The sequence below is a fragment of the Adiantum capillus-veneris genome, chromosome 26, assembly GCF_014529385.1.
Source record: "Adiantum capillus-veneris isolate H3 chromosome 26, ASM1452938v2, whole genome shotgun sequence".
Taxonomy (NCBI): domain Eukaryota; kingdom Viridiplantae; phylum Streptophyta; class Polypodiopsida; order Polypodiales; family Pteridaceae; genus Adiantum; species Adiantum capillus-veneris.
This window is the reverse complement of record NC_140956.1, coordinates 122,932,647-122,946,443: the sequence shown is the minus strand read 5'-3', so window position 1 is coordinate 122,946,443 and position 13,797 is coordinate 122,932,647. Positions and strand designations below refer to the sequence as shown.

General features: G+C 44.2%; 1 protein-coding gene across 6 annotated transcripts in view; it reads left to right on the top strand.

Moving 5' to 3' along the window:
• Positions 1 to 13,797, top strand: part of CW7 — a 96,020-nt gene that overhangs the window by 79,638 nt on the left and 2,585 nt on the right. For all 6 annotated transcript variants that reach the window (XM_086501270.1, XM_086501274.1, XM_086501271.1 and 3 more), the window contains 5 exons: positions 2,346 to 2,405; positions 2,592 to 2,666; positions 3,484 to 3,636; positions 4,119 to 4,173; positions 4,310 to 4,432. In XM_086501270.1, the coding sequence (XP_086357396.1) occupies positions 2,346 to 2,405; positions 2,592 to 2,666; positions 3,484 to 3,636; positions 4,119 to 4,173; positions 4,310 to 4,432 (466 nt within the window). The remainder of the gene's footprint in view (positions 1 to 2,345; positions 2,406 to 2,591; positions 2,667 to 3,483; positions 3,637 to 4,118; positions 4,174 to 4,309; positions 4,433 to 13,797) is intronic.

Here is a 13,797-nt window from a genome sequence, read left to right as displayed (position 1 = left end):
AACAAATGACTTGTACTCTCTAAAAATCCTGTCCACCATCCTATTGAATGTTGCAGGAGCATTTGTGACACCAAAAGGAATCACCAAATACTCGTACAATCCAAAGGATGTCCTAAACGCGGTCTTGTATACATCTTTAAGAGTGATTCCGATTTGATGATAAACCACTTTTCAGGTCAATTCTGCTGAAACAAGTAGAACCCTGTAGCGTGTTGAGTATATCATCGATCCTGGGTATTGGAAACCTGTTCTTGATGGTGATTTTATTGAGAGCTCTATAGTCAGTGCACATTCTCCATGGTCCATCTTTCTTTAACACTAGAAGCACTGGTGAACTATAAGGTGATGTACTCAGTCGGATTAGATGCTTTTTTAGAAGTTCTTTCACTTGGTTCATGATTTCTTCATTTTGGGCTCTACTTACTCTGCAAGGTGGCCGATTCAGTGGTGAATTGCCAGGTATCAGATCAATCGTGTGATCTTCAGGTCTCTCAAGAGGTAGCTCTCCAGGCAAACCTTCGAAGCAATAGTCAGCTTGAGCTTGCAAAAATTCTTGTCATTCTTTTTTCAAATCGAAAACATTCAAGTTCTTATTTTCATTAATTTCATTCAAATACATGGATTGAACAAAGAGACTGGATTTCATTAATTTAAACAGCCGAAGTCGATACAAGTGGAACAAACTCGCTCTTTAATTTTACATCAAGAGTGTTTTCTTTGCCCTTCTCATTCTTCAAAGTAGCCTTTCCTTGCTCGATAATCGACCATGATGCTGTTCTTGTAATACCAAGGGATCCCCAGAAGGACATCACACCCCTTGAGAGGCATGATTATAAAGTTCTCGTGCCTTAGATACCCTTGGCAATGCAACAGAAGTTTGCATATGACAGGCGTAATGGCAACATCTCGCCCTGGTACCGCCAAAATTGCCTCCATCGATGGTCCCATTTCTTCATGCGTGATGTACTTGGCACGCTGCTCTACTAACAGTTTCGGGCCGGTAAATTTCTTCTTTTGCTGCCTACCCTTCTTATTTTGTTGAACGAATCTTGCCTTGGTTTATTGGACACTGGCTTGCCTGAAGGGTGCGTTAGTGTGCTGGCATGCATATCAAAACCCTCTTTGGCATGACCTATAAGTCTCTGAATGGAGTCAGACTTATTTTGCAAGCAAAATCGTCGTATCTCTTTGGGATAAACTACAACAAGACCGCTCAACTCGTTGCTTGAAGGTGATTTTCTTAAAAGAAAAGATTAGTAGAAAAGTATGCCAAAAACTCTGGCAATCCGTGTCCAAGTGTCTTCTTTGGTGATCCTCTTTGTATTCTTTTGTAAGCCATGCAGAAGCGAAGGCGCGTTTGAATTCAACCACTTTGTAGGTGCTTATGTGCGCAACAATAGGGTAGACCACCATGTCTAGGCATTCCCTTTCAGATAAGACGATGCTCTTTGCACTTCAAAGTGTTCTAAAAAACTGCCTCCCGAAAAGATGTTGTCGAACTGCTATATGAATGCAAGGGCTCGGTGGGTGTCCTTGTAACCTGAAAACATATCAAACTTGAGTGCTTGCCCACCCTCATTGCACATAGCGGGAAGAGTCATGGAGGAGCAATCGAAACGGGCCGGGGGGGGGGGGGGGGGGGGGGGGGGGGGGGGGCGTGGGTGAGCAAGTGGCAGGGTTGAGTGAGGGCAAAGGCTGCAGGTAAGGCGGGCGGGAGGAGGGAGCGCTGGGTTTGGGGGGTAGCGGACAAGCAAGCAAAGGAGGGAGGAGTGGGTGGTGACAGCGTTAGGTAGGAGGGGGAAGGCGATGGCGTTTCTCAGCAGCAGCAGTGAGCATTCTCCACTCATAGAACCTTTTATAGAGAGCTGCCTTCACCACTTGATGTTCTCTCTTAAACTTAGTAAGCTAGTTGGCTTCATTCTTTAATGAGACACTTATTTCTTGTGAAAGAGAGAGTGGGTGAAGAGTAATGCCCACTGTGCAGATATTATACCACTTCTTGTTTTCATTCTTCTGTAGGCTATCCTTGAATTTTAGTTTGCTTGCACTCTGTGATGAGACACGTACAACAATCTATGCTGTCTGTCTTGTAGGTACTGTGATAGTTTTCAGTAGTACAATTTCTCTTTCGTTTCTCATCGTACTTTGCTTTGGCAAATTAGCGTGCAGTATCTAGACTATGCTGTCTGTCTTGTAGGTACTGTGATAGTTTTCAGTAGTACAATTTCTCTTTCGTTTCTCATCGTACTTTGCTTTGGCAAATTAGCGTGCAGTATCTAGACTATTTGGGAAAGTTTATGCGTATTCTGGCTGTCTTACTGAACTAGTTTCTCTGTTTTGTTCAGGTCTCAAAGACTGTGTACGCCTCCCCTAGCCGTGTTAACTTTCAGACAGACATGTCAAAGGTATGTTTCTAATTTGAGATCTTTCTGTGAAACATGTAGATATGACTAATGCCACCACAATGCCATGATCTTTGCTACAAACTTGACTCAAATACACAATGATTTATTGTTGGAGTAGTGTCTCTGCATATCAATTTGACAACCCACAAAAGTTTTATTTGTTTTGTTCTTTGTTGTATCTAACAGGGTTTTGAGACGGTTCCAGCATATCCAGACATTTATTTCATGGTTGATGATTATGATGATACTTTTGAAGAAGTGGTATAAATACGACTCCCCTGTATTATTGATAGAGTGTGTATGGAAAGCTAAGGTGGCTGGGAGAAAAGGGAGGAGAGAAAGGGATGACGACATTTATGACAAATAATAATTATGAATGGTGTGAAACCATCGCTGCAGACATTGCATTTTAAATACAGGCGCTCCAGAGGACGTTTATAGCACAGCACTTGTTGCTTTTGGATGGAGCCTAGAACTCAGATTGATGCAGGATTTTAAATACATTAGCCAGTTGTATTAGGTGGTGCATTTTGTACAAAGAATGTGTGTGTGTGTGTGCACTGTGTGTGTGTGTGTGTGTGTTTTTTCAGACAGGAGACTACTACATACAGGAGCATTGTGGCAAAGAAATAGGTCACTATTGAAAGACATTGAGGGGAGTGGGACTATTGAGGTACTGTCTCTTTAAGGGAACATGGGAGAGAGTTATGTTTTGAAAAGGCAATGTCACCAAAAGCTGTGATGGAAAAAGTAGAGGGAAGGAGTTGCAAATGAAGTGAACTGTCGGTGGTGACTGCAGCAGAAGAGTAACTGTTTGAAATTGAGGGCTCGGAAACTTGCATGGTGTTCAAGACGCACACAGGAGGGGTCATTAGAGTGTCTGCAGCAGCACAGTACAGCCAAATGTCAAGGGACGAGAAATTTTTAAGCAGTATTAATCTAGAAGAAGGCTCATCTTTTGGGTTTTGGATAAATTTTTTACTAGCTTTGAATTTGTGGACTTCCTTTTTGTTAAAAGCTTCCAGCTTTGAATTTGTAGATTTCCTTTGCTAATGGTTGTTTACCTTGTTCTTGACAGATTTTAGTCGAACCAGATCATTGCTACTGTGTCTTTCTGAATGCGGACGGTGGGGCTGCATTTTCGGCAGAGGATCTTGAAGCAAAAGCTTCAAGACGCATAAGCCCAGAGAGTTATTTGCTTGGAGACCCTCATACCTTTACAACTCCAAAGGTAGTATTTTGTCTACACCAAGGTTTTGTGTTGACAAATCCAATGTTACCACATGAATAGCTGATTTTTTTTGGTGTCATATGAAACTCTGCACAATTCTTTCTTTGTTTCTAGCATGGAATGGCAAGCAATTGTAAATTTGCACTCTGGTAATATACGGGCTTTCAGAAATTGTTTTTCCGCACCATAAGGAGTCCTCTGAAACAGGCATCAAGTTTGCTGGCTAGAGATTTTAAGGTGGGCTCAGTAAATCTGATAGTATTCATATTAGGGCAACCATACATATATCAAATTTGAATACTTGGACTCATCTCGATAAAGGCCCATGATGAAAACATGAGTTAATGGCATCTTTAGAACTGGGCCACAAGATGGTATTAAGAGTTGAAAAGAAGTTTGGAAATTTTTCACTTGCGCAAGGTACTCATAGTTTGTGTCGCAAGTTTTGTCCTGTTCTGATTGTTTGTTCTTTTTACTTGTAGTTGACATTGTTCTCTGGATTTGTTGGTTATGACATGGTGCGGTCAGCCTTTGATGGTAAAATGAAGTGCCATCATAATTTTCTTACATCTTCATATTGATAAGTTCATTGGTAGGGCAGTCATATGGACTCCTACATTTAAACTTGAGTGATTCCATTAGCAACATTGCAGTTGGGAAATATGATATGCAGGGGGGCGATCAAGAATTGGTGGATTGCTGTTGATGGGGTCGTCTTCAGCTCGGTCAGAGCGACTTATGATGCATGGACCTGGAGGCCGTGGCGAGGTGGAAGTCTCTGTTTCGGGTCTCCCGGGTTAGTGCATGCACTTTGTCTGTAAACAAGCTTGTAACAATGTTGCCTGCCAGAATCCATGCAGTCCACTTACTTCACAATGTGGCTCTTTAGTGACCCCAAACCTAGCATTCAGCTCATTTGCCAATGCTCGTCAAGTCCCTTACAAGAGTATAATCGTTCCTTCCTGGATAGGAGGATGGAATGAATTTTAATCACTGATTTTAAGCTTTAAGGAACAAAATTTTGTTTTTCTGGATCCAAGTGTATCCTGCATATGTATGTATGTATGGAGACACACACACACACACATGCGTGTGCACGCATGCACGCACACTTTTTTTTTTTTAATCTTGATTTAATTTACAAGTGGGAAACCTCAAATTGAGGAAAACCTACAGTAAAGGAATACAAAATACAAAGCATTGTGATGCTCCGAAAGCTAGAAACAATCAAAGAAAATCCTATAGACTTCAAGAGAGATGTCTCCCACATCATAAGCATAGTGTAGTGCTTGTCCAAGCGAAAACTTGAAGTACGGGAAAGGGTCAATTTCCACTGCATGAAACATTTGAGAGTTACGTTGGTGCCATATGGTCCACATAACCCAAAATCTGACCCAACTGAAGAAGACCTCAAACGGAGACTATGGTTGTAACCTGTTGGAGGACTCCAAAAATCTAGAAGCGCGTGTGAAAGATTCCGGATTGGAAACGAAGGCGCAGAGTAGATGATATTTGTCTGATGAAAATCCGGGAGCCCAAAGCAAATGCATAACAGACTCGTCAGCCCCATGACATCAGATACAACGAGAGGGTTGTAACCTGTTGGAGGACTCCAAAAATCTAGAACCGCGTGTGAAAGATTCCGGATGGGAAACGAAGGCTCAGAGTAGATGATATTTGTCTAATGAAAATCCGGGAGCCCAAAGCAAATGCATAACAGACTCGTCAGCCCCATGACATCAGATACAACGAGAGGAGGCAATGCGTGGTGCATGCAACAAAGTACCAACCGGTAAAGCACCCACTATGCGTTGCCATAAGAAAATGCGTTCCTTCAGTGGTAGATGATTCTTCCAAATGCAAGATAGCGTTCTTTGCCACCACAACTAAAACTTGGAGAGTGACCATAGTTGATTTCCATGAGACACAATCCATGCATCAGGCTGCAATAAAGCATAAACTGACCCAACCGATATGCAATTGAACCTAGTATGGGCAAGATGCCAATCAGACAGCCGAGAGTCCCCACACAAAGGAGGCATAGGAGAAATGTCGGCAAGTAACTGCTGAATTTGCTGCCACAATGAGGTCCCAGCCCATAACGAAGTGCGGCAACAGTACAAATTGAATAAAACAGGGTGTGATCCAAGAGCTGCAAAGTGTAATCCATTCTCATATCGCATACAAAGCGTACTGCTATGAGTTAAGTACATACCATCTATCCAGTCGTGTGCAACAAGAGTAATGAGCAACATGATGAAAAGTAAATCCCGAGACATTGTGATACAAATAATGCCATAAATTAAGCGTCTGTGTAGAAGCGAGAAGATGATCCCATGCTTGACTCTCCACAAGCAACATGTGTGAATTTTCTGCGGTGCTATCGTGCATATCAAGAGTGTTGTTAAAATCTCCACAAAGAAGTGCATTGAAGATCCATGGATAAAAAGAGATATCTCGCTATAAGGCGGCCCTTTGTTGTGTTCTTGCAAAACAACTATATATGCTCTACATGTATTTACGTAGTGCCAGGTTAGCCGCCATTTATCAAGGTTACATAACCCACGCACATTGTACGAGATGCATCTAATGTGATTATGCATGGGAGATCATATGTAAAAGTGGCAAAAGAACATAAAGAATAGGGTAGACGTGCCCATGTGCACGTCTTCTTCCACCACATCTGTGCTAGAGCCGATCCGTTGATTCAGTGCAGAAACAATTTCTACAAAATTTACATGCGAGGTGGAAGCCTCACCAATGAGTACATCTTTATAAGAATGCATCGCTCTTTCCCATGCGTCAATCAACGTCGATTATCATTACATAGAAGTTGCTTGAACAATGCATTCTTATTAGCATTGACAAGTGGAACACAATTACGAGAAGAGCGTGGAGTGCGAATCTTCACCGTCTTTTTAAGGCACCTCCCAAGCGCTAGAATCACTGGACCCCACATTCTTACCGTTCATTGCATTACCATTACCAGGAACTGCAAACTGGGGAGGCTTGGCTTTCCCTTTTTCCACATTGGGAGCTACATTAACAATTGAGCCTCCATTTTGCTTAGCCTCACCAATAGGTTTTCTTGTAGGGATAGGTGTCACAAAACGGGAGCGTACACGAGCACTTGAAAATCTGAAAATTAAAATACTTTGCAAATGTGAGAGAAGGGAGAAGATCGACACAGTATTGGGGACCAGAAGATGGGCTGGTCCCCCCCCCCCCGTTAAGAGTATTCTTTTATTCAGGGAGAATTCGTATACAAGCACGAGAACCCGAGGAAACCCCTCCGTTCTATAATCTTAGACCCGAAGGTCGTACTTTCTCGTAAAGGGCTTGGGCACAAGGCTGTTCCTTCCCGTAAGGGACTTAGACGCGAAGCCGTACTTTCCCGTAAGGGACTTAGGCGTGAAGCCGTACTTCCCGTGAAGGGCCTTCTTGTAAGACGGGAGATTCCTACAAAACAAACCACACAAACACGCGACAACAATTCATATGGCGAATCCACAATAGATACCTGTCGTTCTTGCGCGGGAAAAGCGACTTCCGTGCTTCGTAGTCTCGCGATCTCTTGCGGCAGAGTCTTCTCTTGCTGATGTTGGTACCTCTCGTGAGTGAGGGCATGTGGTGCTTTTATAGCTCCCTGGGGCCTGGCCACGGCACGAATAACTGCTCGCGTAGAGATCGCGGCCGTCCTTTTTTTTTTTTTTTGCGCTGTTCTATCCGAAATAGGGAGAGAGAAGTCGCTGGCTGGTTTTGTTGTTTTATCTTCTAAGTGGCTGCCCACTTATTAAGTGGGCGGCCGGCATATTTTAAAATTGGTTTGAACCTGCCCAAAAACTCAATAAAACCTTATAAGTTAAAACCAATGCATTTAACAACACTTCCCAGGCGTCCCTGGATGCAACCACATGCACGAATGCAATGCAAACATAGATTCCTCGCGGGAAAGCGTCTGCCTTCCCGCGATTGTTCCTGCTTTTCGTAAAAAGCTTCATTGACGCATCAGAGGCACTCGTAACCCGGCTCTTTCCACCGAACTTACGAAAACTCCTTCGCGATGTTTACTGTCACCCATCAAATGACACATCAGAGTTGTCCGTTCCTGATGGCATTTCCTGTAGCTACAATCTTTTAACAGTTCTTAGTGTACACATTAAAATATCCTAATTGCATAAAAAGAAATTAATCATTAAAAATAAGAAAATAGTCCAATTAGCAACATCCCTCTGGCTTCTAAATAGTTGACCTCAACTGTAGTGCTTGGACATATACCTCCAGTATCTCGGGATAAGCTGCTAATTCCTCCTGCGTCATCCACTGAGCATCTAGATTCGAATAGTTCTTAAACTTAACCAAATACTTCCGTGTTATCTTTCCGGATTTGAGAGACCGCTCCTGATGACTTACTATCTGCTCCGGTTGGAGTATTTCTTCTGTTTCCTCAACCTCAAGAGGTTCCTCAGCGCTAGGCTGGCTTGGAGGCAGTCCCACATACGGCCGGAGTAAACTGACATGGAAAGCATTATGGATCTTCCAATTAGGCGGTAGCTCTAATCGGAAAGCGACATCATTCACTCGCTCAGTAATCTTAAACGGCCCATAATAACGGGTAGAAAGTTTTACCACTTTCCCCTTATGAGACGCTTGTTTCTTAAGTCTTGCCTTCTCAAACTTGAGTAAGACTAACTGTCCAACTGTTAAGTCGAGATTCCTCCTATGCTTGTCTGCAGCTTTCTTATGCTTTTCCTGAGAGCATAGAATAGCTCTCCTAACTTCCTTGTAGGCGGTGTCCAAATCCCGGACAAATTCATCTGCTGCAAAGATCTTATCCTTTGTTAAAAGGATGGGTGGAAGCAAAGGCTTACCGTAAAGAATCTCAAAAGGTGCTTTCCCCGTCGATGAGTGTATGGTATTGTTATACGCATACTCGACAAGAGGCAAATATTTCTCCCAGTCAGATTGCCGGTCTGACACATAAGCTTTTAACATATCCAATACTGTGGAATTGGCTATCTCACTTTGCCCGTCCGTTTGAGGATGGTAGGCAGATGAAAAATTCAACTTCGTACCAAGATTATCCATCGGGCACGCCAAAAATTTCTTGTCATACGAGGATCTCGATCGCTCACAATAGACTTAGGCATTCCATGATGCTTAAAGATCTGTGCTAGAAAAACCCTAGCCATATGATCTGCTTTGATCGTTTTCTTGACTGGTATAAAGTGTGCTTGCTTGCTAAACCTGTCCACAATGGTCCAGATCGCGTCATTTCCAGTCTGAGTTCTAGGGAGGTCCATGATGAAGTCCATGGCAATACTTTCCCAAGGTTCATTAGGCACAGGCAAAGGTTGTAGCAACCCAGGCGTCTTATGCCGATCATACTTCACTTTTTGGCAAACCAAGCATTCCCTGACATACTTATCAATGTCTGCTTTAAGGCTAGGCCAAAAGAAATATCTTTCCATTGCTAAGGTCGTAGGGAGAATACCCCGATGACCCGCATAAGGCGAAGCGTGTGCTTCATCCATGATCTTCTTTCTTAATGGTTCCGCCACACATATGGCCTGATGGTGGTAGAGATAACCGTCCCGAATGGAATAGGGAAACTCATTCTCTCCACGATGTAGCTTTCCGAAAATGGTGGAGAAATCTGGATCATTCGGATACAAATCCGGTAGTGCTTCTAATTCTTGGTGATACACCGAAGTGATAGCATTCACCCTTGGCCGCCTAGACAATGCGTCTACGACCACATTCTTACTCCCTGCTGTGTGAAGGATTTGGAAGTGAAACATAGACAAAAAGTTTGCCCACCTCATCTGCTTCTCAGATAGTTTCCTTTGCGTAAGAAAATACGGCAAACTCTGGTGATCAGTCTTGATCACAAAATCCGCTCCTAGAAGATGGTGCTTCCAGTTGGATAAGGCGTGAATCACAGCCGTGAGTTCCTTTTCGTAGATTGATGCATGCAACTCTGCATCCTTAAGCCGTCTGCTTTCGTAGGCCACTGCATGGCCTTCTTTGTTTAACACTGCTCCGATGCAATCGCCTGAAGCATCGCAGTGAACCTCAAATGGTTTTCTTAAGTCAGGCACTATAAAAATAGGTCCATGGCTTAGCAAGTACTTGAGCCGATCAAAAGCTCCTTGTTGTCTCGATCCCCATCTAAAAGGAATCTTCTTCTTTGTCAAGTCATAAAGTGGTCTTGCTACATGAGCAAATCCTCGAACAAACCTTCGATAATACGAACATAATCCCAGGAAACTACGTACATCATGTACCGTAGTGGGAATAGGCCAATCTTCTACCACTCGGATCTTGGCAGGATCCATACTCACTTTATTGTGAGAGACTATATGGCCGAGATAGTGTATCTCAGAGAGAAAGACTCTCTTCTTTGCATTCACATGCAACTCATGCTTTCGCAATTCTTGAAACACTAAGTCCAAGTGCTTCCGATGTTCCTCTTCTGACTTGGAGAAGATGAGTATGTCATCAAAGAATACTCCCGTAAAAGCTTGATACGGCTGAAAATGCGGTCCATCATGCGATTGAATGTCGCAAGGGCATTGGTCAAGCCGAAAGGCATTACCAAAAATTCATATAGTCCAAAGGTTGTGTGGAAAGCAGTCTTATGGACATCCTCAGGGGCGATCCGTATCTGATGATACCCACTCTTTAAGTCTATGCGACTAAAGACACTTGCACCCTGCAACTTATCAAGTATATCATCAATCCGAGGGATCGGAAAGCGATTGTTGATTGTGATCTTGTTTAAAGACCGATAGTCTATGCAAATTCGAAACGTGCCATCTTTCTTCTGCACCAGTAGAATTGGAGAGCAGTAGGGTGAAGCACTTGGCCGTACTAACCCTTTCTCTAGAAGCTCGTTGACTTGCTTCAAAATTTCCTCTTGCTGAGCAAGACTCACCCGATAAGGGGGTTGATTGGGAGGCGAGCTACCCGGTATGAGATCTATGCGGTGATCTTCCGGGCGTACCGGAGGGAGTTCATCAGGAAGTGTTTCCGTGAAACAATCCTTGTACTTTTCAATAAATTGAAGACGCTTAATTTCCAGACTAGAGAGAGAGTCCCTACTAGTTTTATCCTTTGCAAAAATCAAGTAAGCAGAAACACACTTCTTCATGGAGATGTGGCTTACAATTGGGAACTGCCAATCTCCTTCATCAGCTTGAATCTTTATTTTCTTACCCCCATGATCAAAAGTGAGGGTCTTTTCCACATAATCGGGAATAGGTGTCATGTGAAAGTGCCATGGCATACCCAAGATGATATCACATCCCTTGATGGGTGCCATCAAAAATGATTCGCGGTCCTTGTACTCGCCAATCCGAAGATTGAGCTGTCCTTGCACGGGAGTTGCATTGGTTGTCAACCCCTCGAATGCCGATCCGGATGTAACCGGTGTGCCAAGCTGAGCCGGTGTGAGGCACAAACGTTCCGCAGTATCCAGGGAGATGAAGTTATCCGTGGATCCTGCATCATAAAGAATCAGTACTCGCTGGTTGTTCAAAGACCCCCAGCCCTTCAGAAGTTGACGCTTCCCTTTCTCCATTTCTGTGTTTCCTTGAACATCTGGAATGGAGTTCGAGCTTGGTGGTGCGGGTTCCTTCCTTGCTTTCTCTTGCCTCGTAGAGGCTTGCTCTTGCCGTTGCTGCTTTAGTGGGCAGTCCGGTTTCATATGTCCTTTCTCGCCACAGTAGAAGCATCTTCCTTCCTCTCTGAAAGTTTGAAGTTGAGTAGGAGAAAGATACTTAGTTCGCTTGCCAGTGCCCTCTGTCTTCTTAGAATGATCATCGTCTCTAGATGGAGGACGTTTTCTTCCTTGGCCCCCTTGGTCATCGTAGACTCCTCTTTGTCTTGCACGGTAAGTGCTATGCTCCATCTTTCTGGGCATCCCAGTTGAGTGCAAATCCTCAGCAATGATTGCTGACTCCATCATCCTCTGAAGAGTATCATGCGGATACACCTTCATACTCTTTCGAAGCTGCGGTTGGAGACCCGCTTCGAACTTTCGTTTCTTTTCCTCGTCGGCAATCTTCATGAAGGGAGTGACCTTCAGAAGAACCGACCAATGCTTGTCCACATAAGTCGTTACTCTTTCATGTTCCTTCTGGGCAAGCCAGTCCCATTCCTTCCGTATGTCCTGCTCGAAGTCAGGCGGAAGAAACTGTTCATAAAATTCAGATTTAAAGCTCTCCCAAGTTCTGGCCTGAGAACCTTCCAGAATCTTGGCTAACCACCAATTACTTGCTGTTTCCTTGAGGTGCATCCCCACATGGCGTAATTTGGATTTTTCTGTGAAGTGCCCATTGGTAAAGGCGACTTCAAACTGTCTGATGAAGGACAGTGCTTTGGAGATGTTTCTCCGTCCGTTGTAGGTTTCGAACTTGGATGTCCTTGTCGCCTGATTTGAAGACTCTCATGCGATGTTGAGACTTGCGACCTTGCTTCTTGAATCGAGGCTTATCTTTAGGTTGATGTATGGTAGTGGCGGTAGTAGCTGCTTCCTTCTTCTGACGAGATGATCGAGAAGTAGAAGTATAATCAGGAGAGTAAGATGGAGATGAGATAGAGATGTCCTTGCTCTCGTCTAGCAAAGAGAGCGCTTTTTCCTGGCCTTTCCTTGAAGTAGGCCGTTCATTCCGATCCGAAGATCCTTTGTGCACCTCGGCACGTGCTTCTTCTCTTGCCTCCTGTGGTCTCACGCCAACAGTGTTGTCTGGATGCTTGGCTGCATCAGTTCCATTCGTTTTCTTCATTCCGCCCAAAAGCTTTTGGACGTCCGGCAACAGTAAAATTTGTTGCAACTCCGCAAGCTGAGCTTGCACTTGTTGAAGTTCCTCTTCAACGCTTCTCCCTTGGCTCGACATGGTTCTTCCCGTTCTTCCCGGAATCGTCCTTCTTTTCAGAGAAAGAGAGGAGTCCGAGCTCTGACACCACTGTCACAAAACGGGAGCGTACACGAGCACTTGAAAATCTGAAAATTAAAATACTTTGCAAATGTGAGAGAAGGGAGAAGATCGACACAGTATTGGGGACCAGAAGATGGGCTGGTCCCCCCCCGTTAAGAGTATTCTTTTATTCAGGGAGAATTCGTATACAAGCACGAGAACCCAAGGAAACCCCTCCGTTCTGTAATCTTAGACCCGAAGGTCGTGCTTTCCCGTAAAGGGCTTGGGCACAAGGCCGTTCCTTCCCGTAAGGGACTTAGACGCGAAGCCGTACTTTCCCGTAAGGAACTTAGGCATGAAGCCGTACTTCCCGTGAAGGGCCTTCCTGTAAGACAGGAGATTCCTGCAAAACAAACCACACAAACACGCGACAACAATTCGTATGGCGAATCCACAATAGATACCTGTCGTTCTTGCGCGGGAAAAGCGACTTCCGTGCTTCGTAGTCTCGCGATCTCTTGCGGTAGAGTCTTCTCTTGTTGATGTTGGTACCTCCCGTGAGTGAGGGCATGTGGTGCTTTTATAGCTCCCTGGGGCCTGGCCACGGCACGAATAACTGCTCGCGTAGAGATCGCGACCGTCTTTTTTTTTTTTTTTTTGCGCTGTGCTACCCGAAATAGGGAGAGAGAAGTCGCTAGCTGGTTTTGTTGCTTTATCTTCTAAGTGGCTGTCCACTTATTAAGTGGGCGGCCGGCATATTTTAAAATTGGTTTGAACCTGCCCAAAAACTCAATAAAACCTTATAAGTTAAAACCAATGCATTTAACAACACTTCCCAGGCGTCCCTGGATGCAACCACATGCACGAATGCAATGCAAACATAGATTCCTCGCGGGAAAGCGTCTGCCTTCCCGCGATTGTTCCTGCTTTTCGTAAAAAGCTTCATTGAACCCATCTTTATTCTTGTGCTTGCATTCTTACGCGTATTTTCTTACTCAGTTCGGATTTCCTCCTTAGCCTACGGGATGCCCCCTTACTGATGCACCCGTCACCCATCATGTGACGCATCAGAGGCACTCGTAACCCGGCCCTTTCCACCGAACTTACGGAAACTCCTTCGCGATGTTTACCGTCACCCATCAAATGACACATCAGAGTTGTCCGTTCCTGATGGCATTTCCTGTAGCTACAATCTTTTAACAGCTCTTAGTGTACACATTAAAATATCCTAATTTCATAA